Raw genomic sequence first — 17,295 nt, 5'->3', positions numbered from 1 at the left:
GTGAGCGTGTTAGGCTGTTTCCAAGTTTTGCTCTCGTGAACACTCCGCGTGCCCGTCACCAGAGAAGCGGGCGCCCCTGTCGTGTGACCCCCAGACCTCCCCAGCCGCTGCGGCTGTCGCCCTTCGGGGCGGGATGGTTCTTCTTGTGGGGACTGCTCCTGGCATCCCGGCCGCTGGGCACTAGACCCCCGCCCGGTGGGACACCCAAACCTGTCCCCAGACACTGCGGCAGGTCCCCGGGCAGCAAAATCGTAAGCCTTTCCCGTCGCCATGCAGCAAGGAGAATCAATGAGCTATAACCACAAAAGCAAAGGATGGATAGACCTTAAAAATTTTACAAGTTATATGTATTTATTGCAGAATGCTCAGATAAGCAAAGAGCAAAGATCAACTATAATCCTATTGCCTAGAAATAACTCCCATAAATATTTTAAAGTATCAATTTCCAGACTTTCTTCTATGCATGAATAATTTCTTTATATAAAAACGGGATCATGGGCTCTAGATGTTTTGTGACAGGCTTTTAAAATTTTAATCTGACACCACCTTTCCATGCCAATAAATATAGGATTCCGTGGTCATTTCTGATGACTGAATTCCTAGACCTTGAATTGCTGAGTTAAAGCACAGGATAATTTCAATATTTTGGCTATATACTGCCAAATTGCCCCCCCAGCTTTGTTGGGACAATTGACACTGACCAGCAAGTAATGTAATATTGCCTATTTCCCCACGCTCTCACCCACATCGGGAATCATCATTTTACATCCTGCTGTCTGAAGGGTTAAAAAATACATATTTCTCTTTATTTTCATTTCATTTCATTTGCTGGTGAGATTGAACCTTTTTTTCACAGATTTATTTGCCATTTGTATTTTTTCTTTTGTTAATTGCCTATTCATGCACTTTGCCTATTTATGAGTATCTCCATATTTTTCTTTAGGTCTTAAAGTGCTATTTATATCCTAAGGATTTTAACTCTTTGTCCAATATATATATTGCAAGTATTTCCTCCTGGAATTTTTGTTTGATTTTTATCTATTGAGTGAATTTCGGGCCATATAAGTTTTTAATTTTTGCATAATAAATTCCATCAGTCTTTTGCTTAACAGTGTCCCTTGCAGCTTTGTCATACTTAGAGAGACCTTCACTAATTCAAAATTATATAAATATTAACCTCTATTTTCCTGTTTCTGATAGTTAAATCTCGGTTCTATCTGAAATTTACCTTGGTATGTAGTATGAGAAAATAATCTAATTTTATTTTTTTATTTTTTTCTCAAATAACTAGAAAGTTGTGGTTTGGAGCTGTATGAACCCCAGAAAACGTGTTCTTAAACCTAATCCGTGCCTGTGGGTGTGAGCACCCACGTAAGCAGGACTTTCTGAGGAGGTTATTTCAGTTATGGGGTGGCCCACCCCAAGCAGGAAGGTCTTAATCCTATTACTGGAGTCCTTCATAAAAAAAAATAAAATTCAGACAGAGAGAGAAAGCCAGGGAGGCAAGAAGCTGGAATCAAGGGACCCAGAAGAGAACAGAGAAGCCAGGAGAGGCCACCATGTGCCGTGCCGTGTGCCAGGGGAGCCGAGGATCCCCAGCAGCCAGCCCAGAGTGCCACAGCTTCTGGGGAGAAAGCATCACCTTGACGCTTTGAAATGGACTTTTCCCCCAGCCTCAAAACCATGAGCTAATAAACTCCCGTTATTTTTGTTTTGTTTTGTTGGTTTTTGCTTTTGTTTTATTTATTTCTCCCCTCCCCCTTGTTCCCCCATTGTCTGCTCTCTGTGTCCAGTCACTGTGTGTTCTTCTGTGTCTGCTTGTATTACTCATTAGGTGGCTCTGGGAACCGATCCTGGGAACTTCCAGAGTGGGAGAGAGATGATTACTCTCTTGTGCCACGTCAACTAAATTCCCATGATTTAAACCAAGGGTTCTTAACCTTTTTTGTTCCATGGACCCCTTTGCCAATCATGTGAAAACCCCTTCTCAGAATGTACCAGCTGATAGTTTTATGACACTCAACATCGGCATGTTTTTAAATTAAATTTTAGGATTATTCAAAATTACATTTTGCAACTTCCCCATAATTTCCATACCTGATACACTAACATTGTTCAACATCTGTTCAAATGGTCATTTTTGGCAAACATTTAGAAATTTGATCTTTCTCATGGTGTCATAAAAGCATCTCTGCCATCCTTACCAACTTTTGGCAAGCAGTTCTCCACTGCACTCAGAACATACTATATCGAAATAAAAATCATATTAAGTCCACACTGTATGTATTATTTAGTAAATATAATAAATATATTAAATAATATAATTTAATAAATATAATAAATTTAATAAATATATCATACCTGCACCAACTTGTCCTCACAAGAATAGTGTTTTTAAATGCATAAAATAAATTTACAAAGGAAATAAGTTACATATATTGAAATACAGTTTCTAAAATAAAAGACATGATATAATACTAGACATATGTGCTGCTTTCCTAGCACATTAAATAATAATCCAACATATCAAAAATATAAGGCAGCCAATGTGGCTCAGTGGTTGAGTGGCCAGCTTCCCACATATGAGGTTTTTGGGTTTAATCCTGCCCCCGCACCTCAAAGAAAAAAAAACAGGAAAGGAGCGGATGTGGCTCAAAGCAGTCGGGCGCCCACCTCCCACGTGGGAGGACACGACGAACTCAAACAAGCAAGAGCAAAAAACGACGGAGCCATCTCAGCAGTTTTTTAAAGACATATTGATGTGCAGTTTGTTGTCATTTATCTGAATGAGAACATTAATCTGTGGTGTAATATTTGACAAGGTAACACACATATCATGTTGAACATCTAAGCAAGTTGATTTTTGTTTTCAGTTCAAGCTCTTGGACCCCCTGGATAAAGAACCTCTGATTTAAACCAACCCCATTACATGGTATTTCTTGAGCAGCCACTGTTTTTGAAACTAAAACAGTTGTTGTCAAATCCAATTGGACATTAAGTCCATTCTTTCCCAAATTTGAGATGTTACCTTTAATATATAGGTAATTTCTAATAAATTTCTTTAAAAAAAAAAAATCCCCCTCCCTCCCATTGTTGTTTGTCTGCGCTCTGTATCCATTTGCTGCCCGTTCTTCTGTGTCTGCTTGCCTTTTCTTCTCCTCTTTCTCTTTAGGAGGCACCAGGAACTGATCCAGGGGCCTCTGATGTGGGAGAGACACACTCCATTGCCTGAGTCGCTTCATCTCCCTAGTCTGCTGCGTCTCTCACTATCTCTCCTCTGCGTCTCCCTTTGTTGCATCATCTTGCTGCACCAGTTCTCCGCGATGCGATGCAGGCCAGCTTACCTTCACCAGAGGTGTAGACAGAAGCCCAGTCACTTGAGCCACACCCACTTCCCTCTAACAAATTTCTAATAAATTTGGGTCTATTTCTAGACTAACTGCTCTGCTCTACTACTCATTTTACTTTCATGCCCATATGCCCACATTGGGACATTGCTATTGTGGTGTTACAACATATCTTTCTTTTCAAAAATTGTTTTGGGGGAAACAGATGTGGCTCAAGTGATTGAACTCCCACTCACCACATGGGAGGTCCCAGGTTTGGTTCCCAGTGCCTCCTAAAGAGAAGACAAGCAGACACAGAGAGCACACAGAGAATGAACACAGAGACCAGACAGCAAGCACAAACAACAAGGGAGGGGAATAAATAAATAAAATAATCTTTTTTAAAAAATTGTTTGGCTGTCATGTTTATTCTCCAGGTTAACTATAAAATTGTTCTGCTAAATTTTTTAAATTGTGGTGGAATTTTTTTAATTTGCATTAAATGTATATATTAATTTTATAAGGAAATTGGCAACTTTCCTATATTGTCTTTCTATACATGAAACTGGGATATCACTACATTTCTTTGAGTCTTCTTTTTCCTCTCTCAGAGCATTATCATGTTTTTTATCTAGGCTCTAAATATTTCTTGCTAAATGTATTCCTGGACATTTTATATTTTTAAAGGAGGGGAAGCAAATGTGACTCAAATGATGGAGCTCCTGCCTACCACATGGGAGGTCCCAGGCTTGATTCCTGGTGCCTCCTGGAGAAGATGGGCTGGTGCAACAAGATCATGCATCAAGGAGACACAAAGAGGAAACACAGGGAAGCAGACTTGGCCCAATGGATAGGGCATCCACCTGCCACACGGGAGGTCCGCAATTCAAACCCCGGGCCTCCTTGCCCGTGTGGAGCTGGCCCATGCGCAATGCTGATGTGTGCAAGGAGTGCCTTGCCACGCAAGGGTGTCCCCCGTGTAGGGGAGCCCCACACGCAAGGAGTGTGCCCTGTAAGGAGAGCCGCCCAGTGGGAAAGAAAGTGCAGCCTGCCCAAGAATGGCGCCACACACACAGAGAGCTGACACAACAAGATGATGCAACAACAAAAAAAAGAAACACAGATTCCCGGTGCAGCTGATAAGGACAGAAGCGGTCACAGAGGAACACACAGCGAATGGACACAGAGAGCAGACAGCTGGGGGGAAGGGCAGGAAGGGGAGAGAAATAAATAAATCTTAAAAAAAAAAAAAGAGGAAACACAATGAGAGAGACAACAAAGCAGGAGTGGGGGCTCAAGCGATTGAGTGCCTCTCTCCTACATGGGAGGTCCCAGGTTCAGTTCCTGGTGCCTCCTAAAGAGAAGATGAGCAGACACAGAGAGCACACAGTGAATGGTCACAGAGAACAGACAGTGAGAGCAAACAATGGCAGGGGGGTATAAATAAAATAAATCTAAAAAAATAGATAAATTAATGGGGATAGAATTTTTTCTACATATTTTCTAACTGATATTGGTACATTTATAGAAAAGCTACTGATTTGTGTATATTCCTACTTACTGTTTATATTCCAATTTGTGTATGAACAAAAATATTCCAGAAATTTTTTTGACTGATTATCATGGGTTTTCCCAGCAGGAAACCATATAATCTGTAAATATTGATAATTTGCCTCTTCCTCTCAAATATATTTTTAATTTTTTTATTACATTGATGACAATTTTCCAAACATTGTTAAATGATATCATTTTTAACCATCATCTTTATTGGTATTCCTCATTTATGGAGAGGGAACACCTTGAATGTTTCACTTTCAAGTAAATATTTTCACTGATTTTGCTTCAAGTATATTGAGCTATATTTATCTGCACACCAATATCTTTTTCAACTTTGAAATCTGACAAAGGCGTATTCATTTTTTACTTTCTTAATATGGTCTTCTGTTCTGTATCTCCTATATATTTTTTCTTTTTTTTAACCCCTGTAGCAGTTTGATATAGTTCTGAATTCCAAAAACAGATATTGGATTATGTAAACTGGTCTGTACCTGGGTGTGATTAAATTATGATTAGGGCTTTGATTGGGCCACGTCAGTAAGGTGTTAAGTTCCCGCCCTTTGGTGGGTGGGAACTCACAGATAAAAGACATGGCGAAGGACAGAGTTGGAGATTTTGATGTTGGACTTTTTATGTTGAAATTTTGATGCTGAAGCCCTGGGAAGTAAGTTCAACAGAGGAGCTGGGTTGTGAGGAAAGAGAAGCAAACCCCGGGAGGAGAGGAAGCCAAGAAGCCTGGACTCTTGGCAGACATCGGCAGCCATCTTGCCCCAACACATGGCGACAGACTTGGGTGAGGGACGTAACTTATGCTTTATGGCCTGTTAACTGTAAGCTTCTACCCCAAATAAGTACCCTTTATAAGAGCCATCAGATTTCTGGTATTTTGCATCAGTATTCCTTTGGCCAACTAATACATTTCCTCATCATTTCTATCTCTTTATCTTTTTCCTGTCCTTTCTAGAAGATATTCTTGAACGTGTATATCATGTCACTAATTTACTTTTCAGTAGCATCAATTCTGCCTTTTACTCCTTCCAATAAGGATTTTTTTTTTTTAATTCCACAAGATTATTAAGTACTTATATGCCAGACTCACTTCTAGGCACAAGGGATACAGCATCAAACAAGAAAGACATTGTTCCTGCTCTGGAGCTTACATTTTAATTGGGAGAAATTTACAGTATGATACTTTTGTGTAGATACAAATACTCTGAAGACAATAAAAGTTTCTTCCTAGCTGTGTGTTCTTGGTCAAGTTACTTAATCTTTGCTCGTTTCTGTTTTATTAGAGAAAATAGGGAGAATGGACAACAATTGTGTTTTATAGCATACATTGAAGATTGTATTAATATTTTAATATATTTAGAATGGTACCAGACAAAGTAAACACAGTGAAGGTTTGCTATCAAATTTTGAGCGTAAAGTCTTCTTAAGATGGAGTGGTCAGAGAAAGCCTCTCTGAAAAGGCATCTTTTAAACTGAAACATCAATGATCAGAATGAACAACAATGAAGTATCTAAAGGAAGAGTATTCCATGAAAAGGAACTAGTAGGTGCAAAAACACTGGATCAAGCTCTTTTAGTGCCTTTGCACCTACTAAGACCAGTAAAGTTTTTGATGCTAAGAAATTATAACAAGTTAGCTCCCTTTTCTCTTTATCCTATTGTTCTTTCCTCTTAGCCTATCCCTTTCTGATTCATAAGAACCATTTCTTCTTGTACTTTTTTTGAGAAGACCAAACTGGTTTTTTTTTTTTAGGTGTCTGGGCAAGGGATTGAACCTGGGGCCTCATATGTGGGAAGCCAGCGCTCAAACACTGAGCCACATCAGCAATCTTTTTTTTTTTTAAGATTTATTTATTTTATTTATTTATCTCCCCTTCCCCCCCGCCCCCCGCCACTGGTTGTCTGTTCTCTTTGTCTATCTTGCTGCATGTTCTTCTTTGTCTGCTTCTGTTGTTGTCAGCGGCATGGGAATCTGTGTTTCTTTTTGTTGCGTCATCTTGCTGCGTCAGCTCTCCGTGGGTGCAGCACCATTCCTGGGCAGGCTGCACTTTCTTTCACGCTGGGCGGCTCTCCTTACGGGGTGCACTCCTTGCGCATGGGGCTCCCCTACGCGGGGGACACCCCTGCGTGGCATGGCACCTCTTGTGTGCATCAGCACTGCGCATGGGCCAGCTCCACACGGGTCAAGGAGGCCCGGGGTTTGAACCACAGACCTCCCATGTGGTAGACGGACGCCCTAACCACTGGGCCAAAGTCCGTTTCCCAACATCAGCAATCTTGAGCTGGTTTTTTCATTTGTTTGCTTGTTTTGTTTTTTGTTTTTAGGAGGCACTGGCACCCAACCTGGGGCCTCCCACATGGGAAGCAGGCACTCAACCACTTGAACCACATCCACTCCCCAAGTGTTCCTTGAAATTATCTTCAGGAGTCCTTGTTGTCATTATTTGAGGTATGTTCTTCCTCTGCACATTTTTTAGGGGAAACTATTTTTATCATGAAATATTGGAAACATTCAGAAAGAGAATAATATAATAAAGTTGAGGCATGACCCAATTTTATTGGATCTTAACATTTTTCCACATTTTCTTTGGATATTCCAGTATTAAAAAATTGCAAATACAAGTTCTTTTTGAATGTAAAGATGCATTTGCACTCATCTTGTCTATTTTTTCTGTTCATGTCATAACACAAAAAAGAAAATGGAAAAAAAATCCCATCCCTTTTGTACATATGCCTCTAAATTGTTTTAAATTGTTAAGACTTTTTCTTGGTGGGGGGTGTGGAGGGGGTGAAAAGACAAGATGAAGAAAAGCCTTCCATTTCAGTTTCTTCATCGGTTAGATTGGAAGCTTACAGGGTTTTTCTTGTAACATTTTTTTTATTACTATTTTTTTTTTAAGATTTATTTCCCCTCTCCTCTACCCTGCTGTTTTTTTGCTGTCTGTGTCCATTCACCATATTATCTTCTGTATCTATTTCTCTTTTTGTCTTCTCATCTTTCTCCTCTAGGATTCAGAGGGATTGGATCCTGGAGGCCTGTGATGTGGAGAGAGGTTCCTTGTCAATTGCTCTACTGCAGTTCCAGGTCTCTGCTGCACTTCACTTTGACTCTCTCTTTGTCTCTCTTTCGTTGCATCATTACCTTGCTGTGTGACTCACTTGCGTGGGCACTGGCTCACTGCGCAGGCACTGACTCACCACATGGGCACTGGCTCACCACACAGGCACATTTTCTCTTCTTCTTTTTCACCAGAAGGTCCCAGGAATTGAACCTGGGTCCTCCCATATGGTAGGCAGAGGCCTTATCACTTGAGCCACATCCGTTTCCCTCATGTAACATTTATAAGTGCTTCTTACATCACTGAACAACAACAACAAATAATAGTGGAGTAGCTGTTGCCCTTCTCTAGTTGTATGTACAGTATATGTGGAATAAAAAAGAGAAAATGTTTCCACAAAAACAAACAAACAAAAAATTGCAAAAATAGTTTATGGTAGCCTTCCACCAAGGTGGCCCCCAATGATCCCTACCTCCTGCTGGACATGCCCTTCTGTTGTCCCCTACCACGCTGTAGCAGGGTTGGCCTGTGTGACCGAGAGCATGTGGAAGAAGAGATGATACATACTTCTGCATTACGTCATGAAAAGACTGCGCTCTTTTCTTGGGTGCAGGCTCTCTCTGATCACTCACTGGGGAATGCCAGCCACCATGTTGACAGGACACTCGGGCAGTGGATGGAGAGGTACACACATCAAGGGACCAAAGCCTTCAGCTGATAGCCAGCAAGCAAGTAAGGTCTGCCAACAACTGGTGGGCTAGCTTGAAAGCAGATCTCCTCCTACTCGAGCCTTCAGATAAGATGGCAGTCCCAGCCCACCTCTTGACTAAAATCTCCTGAACTTCCTGAGTCAAAACCACGCAGCCAAGCCACTACCAGGTTCCTGGCTCACAGAAAGCATGATACAATAAATGTTTGTCTTTTTAAGCCACTGAATGTGGGGGGTAATTGGTTATGCAGCAACAGATAACTAATACTTAGTTGAAGGCCCTTCATGCGCCTCCCTAATCCAATTTACTTTTTTTTCCCAGAGGTAACCACTAATCCTGAATTTGGGGTTTCTATCATTCTCTTGGATGTTTTTCCTATTATGACCATGCAACTACTATTGCAAAAAAAAATGTTACATAAGAATTCTGAGTGTTTTTTAACTTATAAATCAAAATTTCAGAACATTCAATATGAAACATATTTGTAGCTCAATAAATGATTTTTAAAAATTACTGTATAAAGACAACCAGCAAGATGGTGGCCGAGTAAGGCTCTCCTAGAGTCAGCTTCTGCTACAGGGCAGATAGTAAACACTTAAGAGCTCTCTGAAGTTAGCTGAAGCACCTGTGTGGGGCTCCAGGAGACCAGAAGAGATCCTGCCACATCCTTGAAGGAATGAAAGGAGGAGACTGCCCATCTGCAGAGAAGACTCATGAGTAGAGCACTCCATGCCACAGAGGCCAATGCCTATCCTCCACTGGAGGGACAAGCCACCTCAGGAGCTGTTCCATGGCTGGAATTGAAAGCTTCACTTCCCAAAAACGGGGAAGGAAGAGACGCTTGGGCACCAACTTGAGCTACTGATGAGTAAATTCAGCGGGCTAAAGTATAATCCTGAGAACAGCTAAAGTTTGAGCCTCTCCAAGTCAGAAAGAGGCCAGGAGCTGCCGTCTTAATTCTGCACCTGGCACGAGGGGAAATGGGGCAGACAGAAAATCACAGTGCTGGTGGGGACTGGCTTCTTTCCATCTAGATCAGATTGCAGCTCTAGCCTAGGTCCCAGTTCCTCCTCTGGTAGGGAGGATGGTGGGGGGACCTGCACCAGCGTATCCAGGAAATTACCAGCCAAGCCACAGAGACTGGTGATTGTCCTACTTTGGCAGTGCAAGCTGCCCCAGGAGCTATTCTGTGGCTGGAATTGGTAGTTCCATTTCCCAGGAACAGGAGAAGAGGAGACAGTTGGCCACTGATTTTGGCTACTGATTAGTAGACTCAGTTGGCTAAGGTCTAGGAACAGCTAGGGTGTGAATCTGTCCAAGATGGAAAGAGGCAGGTAGCCAGCCTGAGGGAAATCCAGGACTGAACATCACAGTGACATAGGAATCAGTTTCTTTCACCCAGATCATCCTGCAACCCTTGCCTAAGCTTCAGTCCCACCCCTGGCAGGGAGAAGGCTGGTGGGCCCTGCACCAGCCTATCCAGGTAACTGCAGATACCTTTGGTTGGCACAGACTGAATAATCAGAAGTCTACTGGGGCAACTGCAGTCATCTTGGACCCACACTGCATAGATGGCTGTCCACACCTGCAGTTCCATTCTTGCCCCAGGCAGGGGAGAAAGGGGCATGATGCCTCATCAGTCTCTCTGGGCAACCACAATCTAGGCATGCATGACTTGGATTATTCCACACAGCTGTGACTCTGTCCTATCCTTGGCAAAGGAGAAAGTTGGGAGAAATTTCATTGGTCCCTGGAGCAATGAGGGCAGCTTGAGCCTCCATAGTTTATAGCACCAATGACATCCTTGGCTCCTTCTGCAAGGCCAGCAAGGGAGAAAGGGCAGGAAGCCCTAAACTAGAGAGAAAAACTGCACCCAGAATAAATACTCTAGTAAACCAGATGCCAAGACACCAACAAAAAATTACAATCCACACCAAGAAACAGGAAGCTATGGCCCAGTTAAAGGAACAAAATAAGCCTCCAGATGATATAAAGGAGTTGAGACAACTACATAGATATTCAAACAAGTCTCCTAAATAAATTCAATGAAATGGCTAAAGAGATTAAGGATATTAAGAAGACATTGGATGAGTACAAAGAAGAATTTGAAAGCATACATAGAAAAATAGCAGATCTTATGGGAATTAAAAACATAATAAATGAAATTTTAAAAAATATCGGATCATATAATAGCAGATTTGAGGAGGAAGAAAAAAGGATTGGTGAGATTGAAGAAATGGCCCCTGAAAGTGAACCTACAAAAGAACAGATGAAGAAAAGAATGGAAGAAAAAAACTGAACAAAGTCTCAGGGAACTTAAAGACAGCAAAAGACATGCAAACATACATGTCATGGGTGTCCCAGAAGAAGAGAAGGGAAAATGGCAGAAGGAATATTTGAAGAAATAATGGTAGAAAATTTCCCAACCCTATTGAAAGACATAGCTATCCATATCCAAGAAGCACAACATACTCCATCCGAAAAAATCCAAATAGATCAACTCCAAGACACATACTCATCAAAATGTCAAATGCCAAAGTCAAAGAGAGTTCTGAGAACAGCAAGAGAAAAAGTAATGCATAACATATAAGGGATACCCAATAAGATTAAGTGCTGATTTCTCGGCAGAAACCATGGAGGCAAGAAGAGAGTGGTATGATATATTTATGATACTACAAGAGAAAAACTTCCAGCCAAGAATCTTATATCCTATAAGACTGTCTTTCAAAAATGAGGGCAAGATTAGAATATTCACAGATAAACAGAAACTGAGAGAATTTCTAAGCCAGAGACCAGATTTTCAGGAAATGCTAAAGAGTGTGCTAGAGCCTGAAAAGAAAAGACAGGAGAGAAAGGCCTGAAGGAGAGTCTAGAAATGAAGATTATATCAAGAAAAGTAATGAAAAGTGTCAAAAGATGGGGGAATATAAAACATGATTGATAAAACTCAAATAGTCAGGAATAAACTTAACCAATGATGTAAAGCACTTGTATTCAGAAAACTGCAACTCAATGTTAAAAGAAAATTTAAAAGGCCTAAATAACTGTAAGAGCATTGCATGCTCATGGATTGGAAGACTAAATATCATTATGATGTTAATTCTACTCAAATTGATATACAGATTCAATGCAATCCTGATAAAAATTCCACTAGAATTTTTTTTTTAAATCGAAAACATGATTATCAAATTTATTTGAAAGGGTAAGAGATCCTGAATAGCCAGAATAGCCAGAAACATCTTAATTATTATTATTATTATTTTTTTTTTTTTTTAGTTGGAGAGAAATTTTTTAATGTATTAACATCTAAAATTAAATGCCAAACCTATTTCTAAAACTCAGTGTAAGTCTTTCAAACTGAAAAATAAATTTTCCCTCAATTGGCTGATTAGGGAATTGGGTAAAAGGGGCTGAGCACTGAGGCATCTCCATTTCTTTGGTATTATATCCCCTTTCAGTCTCCAAACATCATGTAATCTCTAGATCCTCTGAGACTCAGGCTGAGGCCTCCAGCTCAAGGTCTTTGTGCTGTCAGTAGTAGGGATCACTGGGGAGGCACAGAGGTGGATGGAGGAGTTTTTCTGGAGTGGGTAACAGGACCCAGAAGACACCTCGGATCATTAATTGTCTGCATTTACTTTGACCAGCCAGTTCATGTTTCCACCTCCATGTTCACATACAATACTGGAAACCTCAGTTTCTCCTCAGTTTTGCTGATTTTCATTTCCTTTTCCTCTTCTTCCTGCCTTTTCATCCATTTCTTCAGTGTCTTCAGTGTATTCTGGAAGCTGGAATCAGGGTGGCTCTTCAGAGTAAAGCAAGCACATAGTCCCTGGGGATTGAACGCAGGACCTTCTGCCTCATGTGAGTCTTCCTGGGGGTAACATCTTAAAAAGGAAAAGTGAACCCTCATCTCCAGACTTTAAATTATGTTACCTAACTACAGTGGTAAAAACAGCATGGTACTTGCATAAAGACAGACACATAGACCAATGGAACCAAATTTATGATTCAGAAATAAACCCTCACATGTATGGTCAAGTGATTTTTAACTAGCCTGTCACACCCACACAGTTCGGGCAGAACAGTCCATCCAACAAATGGTGCTGAAAGAACTGGATATCCATAGCTAAAAGAAGGAAAGAGGACCCCGACTCACACCTTATCCAAAAATTAACTCAAAATGGATGAAAAACCTAAAAATAAAAGCAAGAACCATAAAACTTCTAGAAGAAATTGTAGGAAAATATCTTCAAGACCTAGTGGTAGGTGGTGGATTCCTGAAGACTGAGATGGACTACTGATGTTTAATATATTTAGAAGTTTTAATTAGCTATACTGTGAAAGTGTGGAAATGTATAGAGTGGATGGTAACACATAGTGAGTAACAGCTAGTTTATAAATCGGGATGTGACTGAAAAAATATGTAAATGCCAGTTGACAGAATGCTAGAGAATAATCTAGGAACTGAATAGCACAGTAAACCAAGAGGTGGATGAGAATTGTGGTTGATGGCACAGCTGCAAGAGTGTCCTTTGTGCGAGCTAGAGCAAATGTACATCACTACTGTAGGGAGGTGGAAATGTGAAGAAGCATGGGAAAAATACAACCGGAGAGACCTATGAACTGAAGTTAACAGTAATAATGTAATATGCTTGCATCTATGCCAAAGATGTACTGTGTTGATAATTGAACAGTATGGAGAATGTGTGCCAAAAGTAGCAAACAGATGATATTATTTTATCTGTAACAAATGTTCCACCACAGTGTGGTGTGTTGATAGATGGATGTTGTTTGGGACTTCTGCACATGTGCATGATTGTTTTATAAGTTTACAACTCCTGTCATAAATAATATATTTAAAAAATAATAATAGAGTGGGTTAGGGGAAAAATACACCAAATGTAAGATAAGGACTATAATTAGTAGTAAGATCTTGACAATATTCTTTCATAATCTGTAACAAATACCTCACGACAATGCAAGGTATTGGCGGAGGGTTTATGTATGGGACCCCTGTATAATATTATGCATGTTTGCTTTGTAAGTCCACAATTTTTACTATATACTTATTGTTTATCTATGTTCATACATAAATGATATAAAGATAATAATAGGGTGAGTTGGGGGAAGATACTTTGGTAGTAGTAATATTTTGACAATGCTCTTTAATCATTAGTTAAAAACATTTAACAAGAAGGCAAGGTATTGGTGGTAGGGTGAGTTATGAGAGTCCCACATGATGCTATGTATGTTCGTTTTGTGAGTTTACAACTATTACTATACTCTTATTGTTTATGTATGTTTATGTGTGAGTGATATACTTCAATAAAGTTTTAAAAATCCTGGTGCACTAAAAAAATTACTGTATAATAAGATTGGGATATTTTTCCTCTCTTAATTTGGGAACATCCTTGTTTAAGGTTACAATGAAGTGAAAAAGGACATCTATCATAATAATAATGATGGTTGTAATAAGTAGCCTACACTTACTGAGCACTTACTCCATATCAGGCAGTTCTAAGTATTAAATCTTCACAACGTATGAACTGGATTCTTTTATTATCCCTGTTTTTCAGATAAGTAACTGAGGCACAGAGAGGTTAAATAACTTGCCCAAGGTTACACAGCTAATAATTAAGTACTCCCAAAACCATTAGCCACTGCCAGTGTTCTTTTTTTTTTTAAGATTTATTTATTTATTTATTTCTCTCCCCTCCAACCCCACCCCAGTTGTCTGTTCTCTGTGTCCATTGGCTGTGTGTTCTTCTTTGTCCACTTCTGTTGTTGTCAGCGGCACGGGAATCTGTGTTTCTTTTGGCTGTGTCATCTTGTTGTGTCAGCTCTCTGTGTGTGCAGCACTATTCCTGGGCAGGCTGCACTTTCTTTCGTGCTGGGCGGCTCTCCTTACGGGGCGCACTCCTTGCGCGTGGGGCTCCCCTACACTGGGGACACCCCTGTGTGGCACGGCACTCCTGCGTGCATCAGCGCTACGCATGGGCCAGCTCCACACGGGTCAAGGAGGCCTGGGGTTTGAACCGCGGACCTCCCATGTGGTAGACGGACGCCCTAACCACTGGGCCAAGTCCACTTCCTGCCAGTGTTCTTTATATAAGGTAGGAAGAAAAAAGAGAGGAAAAGAACCAATTAGCATAAATCACAGGTATTTGAGGCCCTTTTCCCTAGTGGCTGCCAGGTCCAAGTTGATAATCAGCTGCCTTCATCCCTCACTCATTCCATGTCTCCTTCCCCTCAGTTGGCAGGAGTCTTTGCTTGGTGGGTTGACCCAAAAACGTATTCCCTTGGGACCTCAGTGGTCCTGTCTCTGTGGGGTTGCTGTACCTTTCCCTTAACTAGATCTTTTGGGCAAGGGAGTCCCAAGAGGTGACCCGGTGAATCCCTGGGTTCCAGGCACCATCTCCTTCCTCCACGGAGTAGCAGTGCCAAGATCCCCTGGTAACCACATCTATCCCATAGGTCAGTTCAGTGGCCCCTTCTTCGCCCATAAATTCAGCATTTGAGGAGCCCCAAATGGCCACGGGTAGCCCCAGCTTCCGGTTGACTGGAACGATGATAGTGTTTCCTGGTGTAAGCATTTCTCCCACTGAGTCCCAGGTCACTGGCCAGGACCTCAGAAATTCTTCTAGCAAATTAGGCCGCTGGCGTCCAGCCAGGGTCTTCTGGGCCGTGGGGCTCGTGGGTGCCCAGTGAAATCCAGGGACGTGGGCCCAGGGTCGACTTCTCTCACGTAACACGCCCCGTGGTCACAGGTGATGCGTGGAGGAAGACGGGATGGAAAAGGCACCCTCTAAGTCTGGTGCAGGCGAGGAAGGCAGGTCGCGGCCCACAGGCATGGGTCTGGCCCTGGGAGGGTGAGGCGCCCCCCCCACCCCCCGGCCTTGTCATCGCAAACAAGGCGTCATTGTTCCGCCTCACCCCGGAGAGGCGCCCTCTGCTGGCCCTTTCTCAGACCTGCAGCCACGGCATCCCCTCCTAAGCCCCCTCCACCTCCACGGTTCCTCACCGCCTTTTGGGGCCTCTTTCTCCTTCTCTTTGAGGAGTCTTCAGCTGTCTCTTATTTTCGTGGAAGACGCTGCTCGCCTCCCTTGTTGCTCTTGGGGGAATTCCGAGAGGAGTAGAGAAAAATTGCAACTTTACTCTGTCATTTTACAACTGAAATCTCATGAAACTTAAGGTATGATAATTCTGTATATTAATTTTGTATTGTGATACTAACTAGATATCTTCTGGCATTCCTAAATGAGTTTTGGAAATTTGGAATAATGCAAGACTAATTCATATTTGTATTGATAGCCCTTGAAAATTATAATTCCAAAGCAATCAAGCACAAGGACAGGCAAAACTAATCAATGCTGCTAGAAGTAAGGCTAATGTTAACCCTGGGTGGAAGCAGTGATTTTAGGGGGACTCAAGGGGAATCTCTGCCATGAGCAAGCTCCTGTTTCTTGATCTGGGTGCTGGTTACACCAGTGTGTTCAGTGTGAGCATAAACCCAACTCTACACTTACGTCATGACTTTTCCATGTGTTATTATGAAAAAAATTATGTTTAGAATTAAGCAGCTGGGCTCAGTTTAGACGCTCCCAATTTTGTTGTCAGGAGCCTCCTTCATCGGATCTGACAGGATGTTGACCTTGGCCATGTCAATGTCATAGAGCTTCTTCTCAGCCTGTTTGATCCGGTGCTCGCTGGCCTTGACAGCCACAATAGACACAAGTAAACTGTTGTCTTTGAACTCCATCACAGCCACCTCGGTGGTCAGGGGAGCTTGTGATGGCAAGGCAGTCAGCTTGCTTCTCCTAGGGTGCTCCTCCTGAGGATGCTCGGACTCCTTCCAGAGTCGCAGTGTGTCGGGGCACTGGAAGTTGGGTGATGTGTGGATCTTCTTTTTTTTGTGGCTGTGGGCATCTTTCAGTACTTCTTTCTTGGCCTTCAAAGCCTTTGTTCTGGCTTTGGTTTTGGGAGGGACAGGGGCTTCCTTATTCGCTTTTGGGTCCATCTTCGTGAAAAGGTCTGGATGTATGTTACAGTTTGATAATTTTTTCCCTCCTGAGATGGCTTCTTCATCTGGCTACTCATTGTCTTTGCTCATCTTCTTTATGAGGCACTGAACCTGGGACCTCCCATGTGGGAGGCAGATGCCCAACCACTTGAGCCACATCCCTTCCCGTTCATTGTGTCTGCTCATTCCATCTGCTCATTGCATCTGCTCATCTTCTTTGGGAAGCACTGGGAACCAAACCCAGGACCTCCCATGTGGGAGGTGGGCGCCTAACTGCTCGAGCCACCTCCACTCCCTGATAACAATTTTTTAAACTCAAAAGTAAAACAATCTATAATTAAAAATAAACCATGTCACTAGAAAACACTTGATATTTATCTCACACAATTAAAATGAAGAATTTTATGCAAAAACTTTAAATACCTGAATTTTTCATATTTTTCCTTTTCCTAAGGATTCTATTGATTCTAAGTTATCTTCCCTGGAGGGGTGGAGGAAGATGGATTTCTCCACAATAGTGAGTCCACAGTCATGAATGTTAGTAGGGATAACCGTCCAAGCCTCATACAAAAAAAAAACCCAAAAAACAAAACAACCTAATTTCAACATAT

The 17,295-nt window shown here is 41.7% G+C and overlaps 1 protein-coding gene across 1 annotated transcript; it reads right to left on the bottom strand.

Moving 5' to 3' along the window:
* Window positions 1–16,255: 16,255 nt before the first annotated feature.
* LOC101444059 (large ribosomal subunit protein uL23-like) lies at window positions 16,256–16,681 on the bottom strand. Its single transcript, XM_058285014.1, has one exon. It carries the CDS (start codon window positions 16,679–16,681, stop codon window positions 16,256–16,258), a length of 426 nt encoding a protein of 141 aa, XP_058140997.1.
* Window positions 16,682–17,295: the final 614 nt, after the last annotated feature.

Source organism: Dasypus novemcinctus, chromosome 21, assembly GCF_030445035.2.
Source record: "Dasypus novemcinctus isolate mDasNov1 chromosome 21, mDasNov1.1.hap2, whole genome shotgun sequence".
NCBI classification, from domain to species: domain Eukaryota; kingdom Metazoa; phylum Chordata; class Mammalia; order Cingulata; family Dasypodidae; genus Dasypus; species Dasypus novemcinctus.
Note: the sequence above shows the minus strand (reverse complement) of the source record. Positions and strands in the feature narration are given on the sequence as shown.

Coding starts and splice junctions, on each gene's coding strand:
- LOC101444059 (XM_058285014.1), bottom strand. CDS start 16,681: ATGGACCCAAAAGCGAATAAGGAAGCCCCTGTCCCTCCCAAAACCAAA.